The sequence below is a fragment of the Ostrinia nubilalis genome, chromosome 14 (assembly GCF_963855985.1).
Source record: "Ostrinia nubilalis chromosome 14, ilOstNubi1.1, whole genome shotgun sequence".
In the NCBI taxonomy this organism is placed as follows: domain Eukaryota; kingdom Metazoa; phylum Arthropoda; class Insecta; order Lepidoptera; family Crambidae; genus Ostrinia; species Ostrinia nubilalis.
This window is the reverse complement of record NC_087101.1, coordinates 5,236,420-5,254,873: the sequence shown is the minus strand read 5'-3', so window position 1 is coordinate 5,254,873 and position 18,454 is coordinate 5,236,420. Positions and strand designations below refer to the sequence as shown.

Here is an 18,454-nt window from a genome sequence, read left to right as displayed (position 1 = left end):
AAGATTCCACCCGAAGTTACCTACATATTACATGTTTAAACGAGAACGGCTGAACCGACAAAAACATTAGAAAATTTACGAAAAAATAAAAAAATAAAAATATCCCGTACAAAATGTTCATGGATTGTGTTATTTTTATTAAATACCTTTACGCCTGAGTTAAACACCGACATCAAGGTTCATAAATTCAAGTTTGAATTAATAGGCAGTAATGTGATGAAAAAAGAGCTTCTATTCTGTATCTACCTATGCCCGTGTAATTTTGATCGGTGTCAAATCGGAGTTTTCGTGCGGGGTGCGCGGGTGTTTCGCGCGGCGTGAAGGTCAAACGCCCAAGGTCATTGAGGACTCTAATCGCCTTAAGTAATTAGTCGAGCGATATACCTAGGTACTCGTAACTGTCGTAACATAGTGGTAGAGCCGCCCGCACTGATATTTAAAATACGAGTAGGTATTCAATAATACTGATAATACCTATTTATTTATGTAAATTAGTATTGACCTTATTAGTATCTTTAACTAGAGCAATTTATTGTCATGTACTTATATTATTATGATATGATGATAATCAAAACCTCCTGCTTTCAAGATTAATTGTCTGAGCTTAACTGTTGTAGTAGAGCCCTGAATCTACATCACATTTTGCCCTATAGTACCTACTTATATTGATAACTTACGATTTTTTGAGATATTGACGTATTTTTTCTTTTGTTTCAGAAATTAAAAACTACTACGTAGTCTCACCTACCATATAATATTATTACTGTAATATTGTAGCATTGTAGGAAGCACTAAGTATATTAGAGTTGGAAGCAGGTACTTTTTGGCTTTGAATCTAATCTTAAAGATGTTATTTGTATATTGTGTGATACCAAATTATTTAAAGTGGTGATAATTTATTGTAAATGTACAAATTCACAAACCATAGGTTTGAAACATTGTGATAACGTAACAAAATTATTCGAAAAATAATAAAAAATGGTATTTATATCAGTTATATCACCTATTTAATTGCATTAGAAATGTAATTGTATTCCTCTAATGAAGTAAAATGGTTGACTGAATATTTGGTATATTATCCTTAAAATTTAAACAAAAAGGAAAAAGGATATTGCCCTAATATCAACCTATATTACTATGATTACTTTCGCGTAATTAATGAATAATTTTCTTCAACATCTTGATAAATACTAAAAATAATAAATCAAATAATAACCAGTGAAAAATAGAAAATCAAGTAGATACACAAAATCATAATATCGATAACCTTTATAACGCCTACTTATTTTGAAACGAAGCAATCGCTGCTTCGCAATATTGCTAACAAAATACTGTAAGTAAACTTGGAAGCGTAAAACCACTTATTTTTACCTATTGTATTAGTGTGATGTGTAGTTCCTTATTGTTAAGTATTATTTAGTTGTGATAATAGATACTGTAAGCTGAATATTCTGAAAGAATTCATCAAGAATTTATGCGTGTACCTACTCGTACATATTTGGCGATGCAAAACAAAGTCAATTGTGAAAGTCAATGTAATTTGATCATTAAACTATGTGAAGTAGATTGCATTTTTTATTTATTGTCCCTACCCTACATAACTACTTACCTACCCTACATATAATTTGTTAAATTAACTTATAAAAAACACTAACCCATGTGCTTTAACTTACATATAAACACAGATAAACATTACTTTACTTTACTTTACATATTATATTTTAAGAACTAGGCTTGATACATAAATTAGACCTGTCTATTACAGTCGCTATAATTCATATTCTTCTGACTTAATTTTACACTACAATCGCAGGTTAACTTTGTACATACAGATATCTATCTTCTGTAGGTAGGTAGACCATTAATTAACATAATATAGCAGCAGTGCTAATAAATAAGTGGCTACGTAATAATCCAACAGTTTAACTACTCAATTCCCTGCAAATAATAACAATCACAGAGTCGCTGACAGTTAAATTTTACCTTTTATAAATAACGTAATCAATAGTATTAGTCAGGTAATCGTGTCTGGAGACTACATAATATAATCTACGCAATTTTACAGCGTTATGTAATGTGATCTGGGGGCACGGCAGTGCCTCCACCAAGTCGAGCAAAAAAGCGGCACGGCCGTACCATCCTTTTCTCGAAGCAATTCAGGCCATTTTCGACCCCCTGTAACTTCGTTGTGGATAAAACTAGAAGACTGAATTTTCAGTAACCATGCAGGCATTGTAAAGACACGGTATATTTCAAATTTCATTCAATTTGAACCAGTAGTTTAAGAATTATAACGGGTCAAAGTTTCTTAATTTTGTCACTCACTGACTGACTCACCGATCATCAAAACTCTAAGGCACTTCTAGCAGACCTAGAAGCTTCAAATTTGGAATATAAGTAGTGTTTGGTGTAGGAATCAAGGAAAAACTAAAATATTTGGGGGCACGGTAGTGCAACCGCCAAGTCGAGTGAAATTTTTCAATTTCAGTCCAGTTTTCTAGATACATAACTGCTGTCTACAAAATACAAAAAGAAATGAGATCCCATCAAAAACAATACTTGTCAAAAAAACCAAGTCTCGCACATGTCTCGCAACTAAGTTGTTCTACGGTAAAAAGTTGTGAGATCCATGTAATACCAAGTCCAGGCCAGGAAATCTTTAACGTTTTACATAAATTGTTGACTTGGCCATCGCACTAAATAATTTAATTTACACGTGTTTTCATGCGATGGCCAAGTCAACAATTTATGTAAAACGTTAAAGATTTCCTGGCCTGGACTTGGTATTACATGGATCTCACAACTTTTTACCGTAGAACAACTGAGTTGCGAGACTTGGTTTTTATGACAAGTATTGTTTTTGATGGGTAGACTTTATACAAGTAGGTAAATAATCTTTAAGTAGATATCTGTGAACTGATTTCAATATTTGTGAAGAATGAAGATTATGAAGCCCACTTTTCTACTAGGTATTATGCATGCATAATAAATCGATTGAAATATTTTTTTATAACTGACTGACTGAATGCCCGTTTTCACCACCAATCCCTAATTTTTAAGTGACCCCTTTAAAAACCAAATGCGTGTTAAATGTTACCATAGGGGTTACTAAAAATTAGGGATAGATGGTAAAAACGGGCATAAGTAAACTTTATCTGCGGAATATTATATCTAAAGACCTAAAACTATGATTTGGCACATTAAATAACGTCAAATCAGTAAATTGAATATTATGCTGTATTTTACGGTGACTACGCCTACGTGTGCAATCTACTGAATTTATAAATTAAGCCTGTAAACCGCCATGTTTGAAACAAATAAACACTACTTTGCACAAGCTACAAATTAACGAAATTTCCTTAAAGATGAGGAAAATGACTGAATTTACAACACATTTTCAAACATGGGCTTCATCTTGTATAGGTACTTAAATTATAAAAATAAACTCTGTCATTACACCAACCAAACACACCAGTTAGGTAGGCACTCATAAGTAGGTAAGTATTTCTACTAATTACATATTATGTTATTGTTTGCCCTCTTTCCTGGGTGTTTTTACATTGATAGCCTAAGTAAATTTTGCCCGAGCAATATTTAAGGCGAAACAATGTATTATTTTTATTATGACAAGTTTGACCAAACTACATTAAATAGGTTTTAAAAGGCATCATGATGATGTTAAAGAACAGTAGGGCGGGCTTTAGTTTTATTTCGAGGTTTGATTAGGTGTATTTGGGTTACAGATGATATTATTATATTGATTTTCATAAAACTATCTTGCAAGGTAGGCTCTCTTTCTCTACTATAGGTACCTAATTGGCTAAATGCATCGCACTGAAAAATATGGAAGTAATGATAAGTAAGCAGCATATTTTTGTCTCAACCCTCTCCCACATTGACAGATCAACACATAGAGTAGTTCTTTACAATCAAATACTATTATCACACTAGTGGGTGTGACCACACGGCACAAAACAATACGCGTGAACATGTGTTTGATTCGCAGTCATTCGCCTTATATAAATAATGTAGTATTTTTATCTTTCACCGTTATTGAGTATACCTACCTACTTATGTAAATGCGCGAGCGCCGCGCTCAAACATTAGTTGCCCAAGCGCATGTCAAACGTACGAAACGTATTATCGATTTTTATCCGCCGAATTTTAGAATCAATCCGTTTTAAGTGTTAAAAACATAACAGGTAAGTCTTTAAAAAAGATTTTATAGTGCAAGAGACAGAAACAGGATAAGTCAAGCTTTTAAAGTAAGTAATTGTTAGTTATCTTTTTATTTAAAATTTCAAATTGTATTGTTTTTATCGCAAGAACCGGTTATTCTAGCGGCGTCTTTACTGACATCTCAATGTAAACATGCCAACAAATGTTCTCATTCATAGTTTTGAGGTTTCCCAAAGTTACTGTAAATAAGTAAAGGATTTTTAAGCTACAACCAAAACTAGTTTTTAATACCTTACATAATCATAGCATAAGGTTTTTTGGTGGGAACTAGTAGACGCGATAGGAATTGTAAGTGTGGCATGATAGTTTCGGTTTATCATCATAAACATCTTCCACGAGTAGGTATTTATTGATTTGTATTCAATACTTACATCTACAGATAAACCAAATCGTTATGGTAAACAAATCAATATTGATGTGGTGAACCTAGTTACAAGTTATCATTCTATCTTTAGATTTCCCAGTAAATGGACATACGTAATGTAAATAATTTACTATAATATTAAAATAAGCTAGTATTTATATCATACTCCACGATAAATACTTAACAACATGTAAGTATTTGAATATATTACTTTACAGCAATTAAAGCCATAAAAATTAACATACTTTACGTTCTTTGACGGTTTCCTTGTGACATATTAATTGGTTCTTCAAATGTTATTGTTGTAGAGATACAAAAGCAAAATGACGGAAGAAGCAAGCAAGACGTATACCATTCATCCAGTCGTCAAAGAAGATACTGACAGTGTTATGGATTTGCTAAAACGGTTGGTATGTTTATCGTAACTTCATATTATTATAACCTACCTAAATATTTGAGTTTTTATTTCTTCACGAAGTTCAATTGTTTACTGACTGCTTCTTGACCACAGCGTTGTCTGTGTAAACTTTCTGTCACAGAAGATTTTCGCGCCTCAAGAATTTTAATATTGCCTATTTTAAGAATTTTGGTGATGACGATCATCATTATCTCAGGTAACCAAAATTGAGGTTTACTTGCTTCTAAAAATAATTTATCTGAAATTTCACATAACTCAAAACATTGAGGCCTCAATACGTAAAGAGGCGCCAACACAAAAACAACGATGCGGTCGACGGTCGACCACAAAATTGCGTACTATATGATTACGTTAATGATATTTCCGTTAATTAATTTCAGGACGTTTTACACAAAGGAACCGCTAAACGAGGCCGTGGAGCTTTGGAGCGAGAACAATCCATGTCCTGAACTGGATGAATACTGCATACATTCCCTCCTGGAAGGCCTGTCTTTCAAGGCAGTGGACCCACAGGGGAATATAGTCGGCGTCACCATTAGTGGAATACTCCCTTTGAAAGAGGTACTATTATTAAGATGAAATGGGCAGCACATAAGACTAAAAATAGTGTTGTGTATTATAGGTGCATATAAGATGGATGCTACAATGTTTAGCAAGAATCTTGCTAAATGCATTACAATGTCGTCTTTACAGACATAGGCTCCATTTTCAGTTCCTTATTGAATGTCTTTGTAATTTCGCATGCATTTTACACATTTGACATATTTCGACAAAGCGAAAACGCGAGTTACTCCGTTTGGTTCAGCTCTGTAAAAAAAAGAATACGCACTCTAAGACCATAAAGTCGAATTCGTATTAGTCAATACCACATAATTGTTTCCTCCATTGTCCAGGAAGAAGGCAACGCCATTCTAACGCAAGCAAAAAACTGCAAAAACCCCAAGTTCCAAAGGATCCTGTACATCCTAGCAGCGCGTGAGGAAGGGACCAAGCTTTGGGAGAAGTTCCCGCAAGAAGAGAGGCTGGTGGAGATCAAAGTGGCAGCCACAGATCCCAACTGGACCAGGCGGGGGATCATGAACAAATTGGTGCACGAAACTGAGTAAGTGGCACGACATAAATTCATTGCAAAATGATTCTTATTTACTGTAGCATTATTACCAATTTATTATCCTGCAATTTTAAGGACAGTTTTAATCAGATTTTACAAACATTTGAACCAATGTTTGACGAAATGAAACAAGAGAACAACTCACAAACCTAGCATTTTAGTACAAACGTCACGCAAGTGTAGCGAATGAAAGAAAATGCGCACAAGACAGTAATTGTAGCGCTTGTCTTTTTTACACTCACGTGTCTGTGTCACACTTACGGCCGAATACTGAAACGCCATTTAAATATTTGACGGCTTCTCAAATAGTTAAGCAGCTCCTAAACTTACATTTCGCATACTCCAAACAATATCTGAGCAGCTCTCAATTTTTAAGCACCTCTCAAATTAAGTTGCACTTAAACGCCACTCAAATGAATTTTCGCATACTGAAACGCCATTCAACGCTAAGCATTACTCAAACAACTGTCAAATCGTCTTAAGCAGCTGTTAAATTTGAGAGTGCTTCGGCCGAATACTGAAACGCCATTTAAATATTTGACGGCTTCTCAAATAGTTAAGCAGCTCCTAAACTTACATTTCGCATACTCAAAACAATATCTGAGCAGTTCTCAATTTGTAAGCACCTCTCAAATTAAGTTGCACTTAAACGCCACTCAAATGAATTTTCGCATACTGAAACGCCATTCAACGCTAAGCATTACTCAAACAACTGTCAAATCGTCTTAAGCAGCTGTTAAATTTGAGAGTGCTTGCCCGGTATCTTAAATCCTATTCTTATACCTAAATCGACCTAAATAGTGGTAAATAATGTGTGTCATCGTTATCATTTCTTTCGAGCCTTGAGGAAATACCTAGATCTAATCGCAGGAACGCAATTAGAGGTGGGCGCCACGCCGGCGCGCCGCCGCCGCCGCGAATTTTTTCACGCCGCCGCCGCCGACGACCAGCTGTCGGCGCGCCGATACTGATACTGTACAAACTATTTGCAATTTATTCCTCTCCTATACTGTACTAATTTGTGTTTCAAACGCAGAAGAACTATTTTTTTATTGAGTTGAGCGGCTATTCTAGTTCAATAAAGTCCTAGCATAACTGCGACCGGTACCGATCTATTGTGATCGCCACTATTTTTCTTAAGAGTTCGCCTCCGAGTCCTGCATCCATTAGGAATTGCAGTATCTTTTGGGGGGCGATATGTTTTACATCTTGTTGGCTTAGGATGTGTTTGCCCAGATGTAAGCTCCGCTTGCGCATCAAAGGTCCGCAGTCCGTGAGAATGTGTAGTGGCGTTTCATCTGCCTCTTGGCACATCCTGCACGTTCTTGATTCGGACAGTCCCATAGTGGACAAGTGCTTGTTTAAGCTGCAGTGTCCAGTGAGGGCTCGAACTAAGATAAGCATTTTGATCCTACTCAGTCCTATGATCTGCTTAGAGCATTTTCGGTCACAGGCTTTTATAAGAGCTTTAGAATGAGTTAATCCTGGCGTATCTGACCATGCCTTAAAGGATTTGTTTAAATAGATGTTCTCCAGGGTCATTCGAGCGAGACTTTTGGAAATGCCACAAAAGGGTTCTGGACCATCTCAGCGTTACTCTGTTACGTTTTCCTAGGGTATTCAGTCGACTCATGCAGTTTTCTACCAACTTTGAGGTGATTAAGATGGAGTTTAAGGTAAATCATATTATAACAGAAGAACTAACTATAATATTTATTCTTTAATGCCATATAAATTCGTACACAAGGCGAACTTAATGCCGTTGATATACTAATAAATTGATTGAATAACTTAATACTAACTATATTAACAGTTAATCAAGTACATTATTCAAGTTACTGCTTGGTCTAGTAAATAATTTATCGCGAGAGGCGCCGGTCACTCTTGCTGTCAAGAAAAAAATACCCGTCTTCATCTGGCAGATAACCCACACTATGGATAATTTAAGCGAATCACTCACACAGAGATTGGCAAATATGTCTCGGAATGCAAATGGGAACCACAACCTCTGGAAGGCAACAAAGTACCTCCCTCAAAGTGTTCTCCGCTTATTAGATCCGGTAATACATGAGTGGCGAGTGCGAACTGTCAAGAAAAATCTCAGACTTTTGCTACATGACAAGCCGGTTTATTTAAACCCATTGACACGGATAATCCCCTACTACCCTATACCTTAAAAACCTTCCCATTGTGATTTGAGAGGGCGGGCTCATTTTGCATCTTTTCGTATGCTACTTCTGGACATTTTTGTACTTGACTATCTGAGGAGTTGACCGCCATGTTTCCGCTTACCCTCCTCAAGTTCAAAGTAGAAGATTGATTCCTACTACGCTAATAAATTGAGGACGAAAGACGCAGGAGGAAAAATGACTGACATAGCCCACAGAATCGCTAAAATCAAGTGGCAGTGGGCGGGGCACATATCTCGTAGAGCTGATGGCCGCTGGGGCAGTAAAGTTTTTGTGTGGCGACCACGAGCCGGAAGACGTAGCGTGGGCAGGCCTCCCACTAGGTGGACCGACGATTTGGGGAAGGTCGCAAGAAGTGCATGGATGCGTGCGGCGCAGGACGTCTTTCGGCTGAAACGAAAGAACTAACGCTAAGAGAGATGGCTAAGCTAAAGAAATAGCCAAAATGGACCCTCGTAAAGCACTTGCATTTGATCTGATCAACATGAAGTCCATGGTCTTGACAATGACCACACTGAGTGAGAAGAACCTCGCAAGTCTCTTAACTTTGGAAATGATCCATAAGGCTGGCAAGTCGCTTAACGAATTCTCTTATCGCTCAATTAATCTGACATTTGTATAGTTAAAATTATGGAAAAGGATCATTCTTGCTCGTTTATTCCCTTGCGACCCATGTAATATAGTATACCCGACCATAAATTTTGGCAGAAACCATACTAACCATAATCAGTACAATGTTTGGAAAAGAAAGAATCCTGTACGTCTGCTTTCGTTGCGGCTTCAGCTGGGTTTATCATAAAGAACTACTCTATGAAATTAAAAAGTACCTTCTAGCACACTTCTACTACCTGCTGATGGATTCTTATCTCAGTGACAGACAGTTTTAAATCAAACTCGGTGACAAAATCTTCTCTTTTTAGCTGCAGAGCTGGAGTACCCCAGGACTCTGTACTTGGTCCGATACTCTATAACATCTACTAGTAAAGTAGCCCAGACACCAGAAAGCTGCGGCATTCCTCAAATGTAACTGTGATCTTAAAGTGACTAGACTGTTGCAAAGTCAGCTGCTTGGCTGACCAAGTGGCGCATGTAATTAAGCCCCGAAGTCTCACCATATTATCATTTAAGACGTGAAACTTATCCTCCGGCCAATCTAGACCTCGACACATTGCTGCAATCAACCTGCATTAAAATCCTGGACCGTAGGATGACATGGAAAGAACATAAATATAAATAAAACAGAACTGAATATAATATCGATACCTCTGGGCTCAAAGGTCGTAAAGGACAAAGTACGACTTTTTAGGAGAAGCAAAAAACGATTTTTTATTTTTTTATTCGACAATAACTTTTTTGTTTTTTGAGCTATTAAAATATGACCTAAGAAGAAAGTGCTTAGAATTCACAGCATTTTCCGAGGAAGTGAATTTTCTGAGATAGATTTCCTTTACGCCCTCAAAATTACAATAAAAAGACCTTTACACCCCTCAAATATTCGTCCTAGGCAAGTTACTCAGGGCGTAAGTCTATTTTTATTTTACGAAACTACAAAATCAAGGTAATAAAGGACAATTTACAGAGTTTTATAGGTTTTCATAGGTCGTAACGGAACACCCAGGTAAGGTATTATGCAAGGGCAAATTGATAATTTAGCTTAAATATTTAATGTTTTATGGTATTTGATATGTAATATACCATTTCTTCACATATCTTTAATGAATTATAGTATTTTAAATGAAATCAAATGATTTTTCGTGGCTTCATAATTTAATGCACACAATTTATGAAACTATTATTTAAGCAAGCAGAAGTTTTGATATCTTCGAACTAGAAGATACCATTTCCGATATAAGAGCGATTTTAGAAAATAAATATTATGACGTTTTTAAATAAAACTTCATAATAATGTCTACTTTACACGAAAATCCGAAACCAATTTAATTTTATTTATTTATTTAATCATTATTATTGTTTCGAAAAACTACAAATGGCGGACTTAATTCTATAGGGCAGTCTGTCAACCAGTTGACCTTATGATAATGCAGATAGGATAGAATTATTAAAGACAAACGAAAACCAAATTATGATTATTCTAAATTCTAAATAGATTAAACATTGTTATTCATAATAGCTTGAAATTATGTCGTTGTACTTGGTACAAAAGTAGAAATGTTAGGTAAGTAAGATTACAAGTAGAAAGTTTTTCATTCCAGTAAAGTATATCCACTTACTTTACTCTTACATAATACAGTTTTTAAAAGCCAATTATTTTTAATATAAAAATAACTATAACTTCGAAAAAAGTGCATTCACGCTTTTTAGTTCATTAAGTCTCAACTGACACTATAGTACATATCGTCACCGTCGTGGCAGAATTAAATAACTGACACTTTTGGCAAAAACCACTTTTTCCACTTTTTGTATAGTAGAAAGTGTTACCTATATTTTGGTCTTACTCTCGTGGCAATATCTATGATATTTCCAAAGATATCTTCAGTTGAGTGAAACTGTTGACCATAAATTACAACTCTATTTGTTGTAGAATTTACGTGGCAAAACTGAATAAGTGACTTTATTTAATTCTGCCACAACTCACTGCGAAACATTGCTTCAAAATACTTGTACTAAGAAAGTCAATAAGTGACTTTATTTAATTCTGCCACAACTCGATCCGAAACATTTCTTCAAAATACTCGTAAAATTGTGTTTTTGATTTATTTCATTTTTGTAACATTACTTTAAATGTTACTTTTAATTTCAATGTTCATTACTCAGATGTTGAATCTGGATAGTTACCTTCATCATCATCATCATTTCAGCCTTATAGGACGTCCACTGCCGAACATAGGCCTCCCCCAATGATTTCCAATATGACCGGCTGGTAGTGGTCTGCATCCAGTGCTTTCCTGCTACCTTTATGAAGTCCACGTTGTGCTTTCCGGTACGTGCCCTCCTCTCCAGAACCTTCTATTTCTCAGTTCTGCCTATTATTTGCCCTGTCTATTGTACAGAAAAACCGAGCATAACCCTCTTCAAAGCACGCTGTGCAACTTTGAGCTTATTTATAAACCCTATAGTAAGAAAGTCGCGTTCTCGAGCCGTATATCATCAATGGTAAAACACATACAGATTGTAGATTTTCGTCTTTAGGCACTGAGATATTTTGGACGAAAGGATGTTGTGTAGTTTCCCGAACGCTGCCCAGCCAAGTTGGATTCGACCTCTTTCTCTACCTAGCTGAAACGTTTGTCCGAGGTAGACATACTTGTCAACAATCTCGAGATTCGAGCTCCTAACCGAAACTGGGTAGGGCGCAACATAGACATTCGACAAAAGCTTCGTTTTTCCATGTTGTTCACCCGAAGGTCTACCTTTTGGGAGATTAAGGTCATCGTGCATTGTGCCGAGGTCTCCCACTGATTTTGCCATGACCACACGATATCGTCGGCAAACCGAAGGTGAGTGATGTACTCGTCGTTGATGTTTATGCCGGATCTTTTCTAATCAAGGAGTTTGAAAGCGTCTTCCAATGCAGCGGTGAATAGTTTCGAAGATCCGGAGATATAACATCTCCCTCATGCCTCGCTGCAGAGGAATCGCCCTCGTACTCCACTCCTGTACTCGGACCAACATGGTGGCGTTTCTGTACAAGCACTTCAGCACCTCGATATGTACCGATACTTTTCAGAAACCGGCTTGTTCGGAAGGCTGGAAGTCATCGAACCTACGCGCGAGATCATTCGTGACAACTTTCGAAAACAGCTTGTAGACATGACTCAGAAGCGAGATGGGTCAGTAATTCTTCAGCAAGGTTTTATCCCCTTTCTTGAAGAAGAGTACCACCACGCTTCTGTTCCGTGCCTCTGGCGTTGTTCCCTGGAGTAAGACGAAGTTAAATAGTCTCTGAAGGACTTGACTTCAATGTCGATGTTCCACCCGCGTTCAGAAGCTCCGAGGTTATTCCGTCATCACCGGTGCCTTGTTGTTCTTTAGGTGTTTGCGAGCCATCCTAATCTCGTATAGGCTGATAATGCTGATATCCACAATATCTTCGTCGAGGTATATAGCTGTCCATAAAACTTTTCAATCTCACCCAGAACCTCGGCTTTTGTTGACGTTAAACTATCTTCCGCAGTCTTCAGCTTCGTCAGCTAGCTTCGACCAATAGAGTTGTCTCTTGCGAACACTTTCGAGCCTTGGTTCCGCTCTATCGCCTCTTTAATACTATTTGTATTAAAGTTGCGAACATCATGTCGCAAGGACTTCCATATCTGTCTATTGAGCTGCCGATGTGCTTTAGCGTCAACGGAGATCTGCAGTGACATTGAACGTCGTTCTGCTATGACGTTGAGGGTAAGGGATCCCTATGGATCCCTAGGGAGAGATCCCTATTACAGTTTTATTGTTTTTGGATTATTTTAATTTTGATATTCATTTCGATGTTGGTTCTTTCAATTTAATTTCAATGTTATAGGAATCTGATGTTGATGGTTACCATACCAATTTGTTAAACATTTATAGGTATTAAATAAGTAGGTATGTTCTAGTATTATTTAACAATTTTACAGATTTTGACTAAAATCGCAATAACAAAACAAATAAAATAAAATGAATAAATTAACATTTAGGTCAATAAAAGTGTGGCAAAATTAAACAAGTGTACTTATTCAATAGAAATATTCGTTTTTGTAATACCTTGGTTGTGGTAAAACTAAATAAGTGACATACAAAAACTAAATAACTGCAACTTTGTTGTAAAATACGGTTGTGGCAAAACTAAATAATTACATTTTTATTTTTTTTATTTAAAATAATACAAAGTAACACCATCGAAGAATATTAAATTAATAAAGGTAAATTGCTGTATAAAATATCAAAAGACCGACAGTAAAAAAAATTTACCCTTAAAAGTTATCGTCATTTTTAACGAAAAAAAACACAAAAACGTGAATATCTCGCAACTTTGGTTTTGTCAGTTATTTAATTCTGCCACGACGGTGACGATATTTTCCCATGTTAAACGTAAATATTTTTCCTACTAGTTATACTTTATTAGCTGATCCAAATAACTTTAGAAACTAGACTTATTTATTATAATTGTTACAGTCAAAACTCAAAAGAACGTTAGTCAAAATTACTAGGAAATCATTAAAAACAATTTTTGTAAAGCGTAGCATTTGTGTGATTTATGCATACAAAACATACAGTCATGCACTCGAAAAAACATAACCCTCCTTCTGCAGTCGTGTAATAATGACACCTTATGGTACTACAGCAAGGTGACTTCTTTATCTCATCTAGCTTTTTCATTTTTCAAATTTGTATGATGACTATTCTAACTTAATTAAGTAATACTTTATTTTATAGCATTTTTTCATTTTGTTAAATCATCTTTTAATTATCTTTTACCTGAAAAATACCTAATTTCGTCAAATATGAGAAATAATAAAAAGCATCATTACTTTACCCGATGTGGATAGATGTCATCATTTTTAAATGTACAAATCACATAATCGTTATTCGTTACACTCTAAAATAGTTTTATTACATATTTTTGATGATTTTTTAGTTCTTTCGTTTGTTCTAAACGCACATACTTAAATACAATTAGAAACGTGTATAAAATTTACCTACTCAGTTGTTTTAATATCCTCTCTTTGTAGATTTTTAAAATATTTGTTTAGATAATCTAAGGGCGTAAAGGACAAATTATTTAGACTTTGGTATGAAAATTTGGGTTGTATAGGACAATAGATTATACTACATGTACATTATACGCCCAAAAATTTGTGTTTACTTGTTCTTTACTACCATGCTAACTGTACTAAAAAATCAAATGGTATTTACATCCCAATTTTCACGATGAATTCTGTTTAGCTTATCAAATATGATGGGTCGTAAAGGCACTTTTTTTGAGAATTTCGACAAACTAAATATACAGATCGATAGAGAATTAAATTCTGAGTACAACTGTATAAAAAACTCATTTTCGGTATTTTGTCCTTTACGACCTTTGAGCCCAGAGGTATCGATATTCCACCGACAGTCAGCTAATCCAACATTAACTATGTGCCTCCAAAGAGCTCAAAAATACATGTTAAAGGTACTTTTATCGGCACATTGTTACGCTCGCCTTTAGGAAGTACACGAGAACCTAATCTCAGCCAAACCCGCTATCCAAATATCAAAGTACCTATCTATGATCAAGAGAGCTAATTTACTAGGGTAAACCATTGCTCTAGTGGCTCAAACCCCAACCAACTGCAAATCAACTGATTAGTCTTGACGACAGATACTAAAAAAACCGGATTTAAAAAAAAACTTAATGAACAAAGGTCAAACAAGGTCACGCCGCCGACGCCGCCGCCGCCGAGGTCAAAAAGTCGGCGCGCCGCCGCCGGCCAATTTTATATCGGCGCCCACCTCTAAACGCAATAAGGCTGAACGCTATTGAAAAATATTATTATAATGACATGCAATTCCGAGCGAGGTTCCGCGTCTCTAAAGAAACGGTGTTGTTTCTGGATTCATAATTTGGAAGCTCTTTGAAACCCCTCACCAAACGCCATACAACCAGTGGACCAAATACTTATTATAACCCTACTGTTCTACGCAACGGGAAGTTATGAACGTGTACTAGGTGATATCTTCCACATCTAACAACCAACTGTGCATCGTATAGTGCACGAAGTAACAACCAAAATAGCTGCTATGAAACCGCAATACATAAACATGCCTATTTCTGAGGAATAAGGGGACATCGCTTAAGTAGCAGCATTTCCAAGAGTTGTTGATTTGTCAATTTGATGCTCTGTCAACAATGATAAATGTCAATTGTGGTTACGTTTCGGTCCACGATCGCCACTTAATAGATTTCAACAATAAAAAGTATCACCTTTAAAATTATTTTTTTAATTAAATAAAAATGCAAGCATTAATTTTTTTATATGACAAAACGAGATTTATATATAATAGAAACTAAAAATAAACTGTTCTATGTTAAGTTGATTGAGTATATTTCCATAAAAGACAATACATAAACAAACGATGCTGCGTGTAATGGATAAAAAACGCAAAGTTATCATTTGTGTAAATGAAAACATACTTTTTTTGGTAAATGTTGCCATTATGTAAACATTTGAGAGCTGCTTAGCTGATCACGGCTTCAAATCCGTTGAGTGGCGTTTGAGAATACCATTTAAAATTGAAGGATACCTAAATTTAGGAGCCCGTCAGCTGAGTGAAAGATTTGAGTAGCGTTTCAGTATTCGGCCGCTTGCCCGGTATCTTAAATCCTATTCTTATACCTAAATCGACCTAAATAGTGGTAAATAATGTGTGTCATCGTTATAATTTCTTTCGAGCCTCGAGGAAATACCTAGATCTAATCGCAGGAACGCAATAAGGCTGAACGCTATTGAAAAATATTATTATAATGACATGCAATTCCGAGCGAGGTTCCGCGTCTCTAAAGAAACGGTGTTGTTTCTGGATTCATAATTTGGAAGCTCTTTGAAACCCCTCACCAAACACCATACAACCAGTGGACCAAATACTTATTATAACCCTACTGTTCTACGCAACGGGAAGTTATGAACGTGTACTAGGTGATATCTTCCACATCTAACAGTCAACTGTGCATCGTATAGTGCACGAAGTAACAACCAAAATAGCTTGAATAGCTTCTATGAAATCGCAATACATAAACATGCCTATTTCTGAGGATTAAGGGGACATCGCATAGCAGCATTTCCAAGAGTTGTTGATTTGTCAATTTGATGCTCTGTCAACAATGATAAATGTCAATTGTGGTTACGTTTCGGTCCACGATCGCCACTTAATAGATTTCAACAATAAAAAGTATCACCTTTAAAATTATTTTTTTAATTAAATAAAAATACAAGCATAATTTTTTTTATATGACAAAACGAGATTTATATACAGGGTGTTAGGTAAATGGGTATATGAGCCGACACTAGCCCATGTTAACATGGGCATATAAATGGTGTGGTGAAGTCAGAAATTTGATATCATCATTTTAATTTTTTTAATTTTCATACAAAATAAATTTTATAAAATCCGATTTGTATGAAAATTAAAATAATTAAAATGAAGATATCAATTTTCTGACTTCACCATACCATTTATATGCCCATGTTAACATGGGCTAGTGTCGGCTCATATACCCATTTACCTAACACCCTGTATAATAGAAACTAAAAATAAACTGTTCTATGTTAAGTTCATTGAGTATATTTCCAGAAAATACAATACATAACCAAACGATGCTGCGTGTAATGGATAAAAAACGTAAAGTTATCATTTGTGTAAATGAAAACATACTTTTTTTGGTAAATGTTGCCATTATGTAAACATTTGAGAGCTGCTTAGCTGATCACGGCTTCAAATCCGTTGAGTGGCGTTTGAGAATACCATTTAAAATTGAAGGATACTTAAATTTAGGAGCCCGTCAGCTGAGTGAAAGATTTGAGTAGCGTTTCAGTATTCGGCCGTTATAAATGCTAAAATATCTTGGGAAATATAAAATACAAACAGAAATATTATGTAAAGTATATCGACACTTCAAACAGACAAGTGCATAGATAAACAATCCTTGATAGGTAGGTACACTACGATACGAGTTGCCTGAGGAACTATCATGTAGATTACGTCGAAATAAAATGAGACAACATCATTCATTTCAGCCAAATAACGCCTACAGCTGGACAAAGGCCTCCCCCAAGGATTTTCATAACGACGACCGGTCCTGCTCACATTCAGGTGCTTCCCAAGACCTTCACCAGATCTCTGGTCCAACTAGTGGACTATATACCACGTCTTCTGGTCCGGGATCGCCACTCGAATTTTCTGTCCCAGTGGCCATCCATCAGCTCTACAAGCTATATGCAGAGTAAATACTGACAAAATTTAGCGCGGATTAGCGGGGTGTTGCGCCGAATTTTGTCAGTGTGTGCGTGCGCGCCGCGTACCTATTGGCACGCTCACATACAAACCGCGCTCGGTGCGTTTCTATGAAGATGTCCTACTCATTTGTATTTACTCTGCTATATGCCCCGCCAATGAAGAATGTTCACTAATTTTGTTTTTTAGCTTTCTGTATTCTCTGTTAAAAATAAAAAATACACGTGAAAGAATTATTTCGATACGTCAATTAGTTTCCAAGATATTGAATTTTAAAAGTGCGGGCGGCGGCCGGCCCGCCATTTTATGCGCGTGACGTCATATTACAACGACTGGCTCATATTTGTATGGGTGGAATCTTGCAAACTGAATTAAGACCCACTTCCAGGCAACCGATTAAGCTGAAATTTCGCAAACACATGTGATTTGGATGACCATGCAATATTATGATGACATGGAGCTGATCTGATGATGGAGCTGGAAGGTGGCCATAGGAACTCTATAATAAAACGACTTAAATGCATCGAGTTTGGGCTCGTTCGTTTTGTATTGATGAGTATTTTAATTCTATATAGTAATCGGGGTCTAATGATGGAGCTGGAAGGTAATTCGCAATAAAACGACACAATCGCATCAAGTTTGGGTTTGGTTCAATTTTAATTTCTGTGATGGGTCTGGGTGTTAATATGTATAATAAGTTTGTATTTACAAAAAAATAATATTTAAGTATGTTTATATCCGTTTTCTAGTGAGCGGACGCTGTGAATGTACGTCACACGGGGTCACGTGACCGTCGGCGGGACTCAATATTTAAGCGAACTTTGAATGCCTATAAAATCATAACTACTGGGTATTTTTGAATGAAATAAAAACTAATGTATTTGTAAATGTAAAAGCTTAACTGTAACATAGGTTTCAAGTGATTTTGCATACCTAGTAACATTCTCACTGATCAATGATCATTATGCTTTCAGAATAGCAACAAAGCAACTTGGCATCCGCCTACTACGGCTTGACACATCCAGTGCCTACTCAGCCAAGTCAGCCGAAAGGCAGGGCTTCACGTGCCTCTACAAAAGGCTCTACACGGACATCAAGAAAGACGGCCAGCCCCTGATTGTGCCGAAACCGCCGCACGTCGACGACCGAGTGCACATAAAGATATTGTCGAATGGAAAATAATGAACGACTAAAGTTTTAAGCACCTACAA

At 36.2% G+C, this 18,454-nt stretch overlaps 2 protein-coding genes across 3 annotated transcripts in view; both read left to right on the top strand.

Annotated features, from left to right (window-relative positions):
* The window catches only part of LOC135078016 (arylalkylamine N-acetyltransferase 1-like), a 35,154-nt gene extending 33,588 nt beyond the window's left edge, over window positions 1-1,566 (top strand). The window contains exon 6 of the mRNA XM_063972562.1: window positions 718-1,566. The gene's annotated coding sequence lies outside the window, so the exon portion shown is untranslated. The remainder of the gene's footprint in view (window positions 1-717) is intronic.
* A 2,421-nt stretch (window positions 1,567-3,987) lies between these two features.
* Window positions 3,988-18,454, top strand: LOC135078018 (uncharacterized). Of its 2 annotated transcripts, none has more exons than XM_063972564.1 (5): window positions 3,988-4,202; window positions 4,912-5,009; window positions 5,402-5,582; window positions 5,915-6,123; window positions 18,218-18,454. In XM_063972564.1, exons 2-5 carry the CDS (start codon window positions 4,927-4,929, stop codon window positions 18,423-18,425), a joined length of 681 nt encoding a protein of 226 aa, XP_063828634.1. In that variant the 5' UTR covers window positions 3,988-4,202; window positions 4,912-4,926; the 3' UTR covers window positions 18,426-18,454. The 2 variants fall into 2 exon arrangements, with proteins under 2 accessions (XP_063828634.1, XP_063828633.1); XM_063972563.1 differs by lacking the exon at window positions 3,988-4,202 and adding an exon at window positions 4,679-4,793.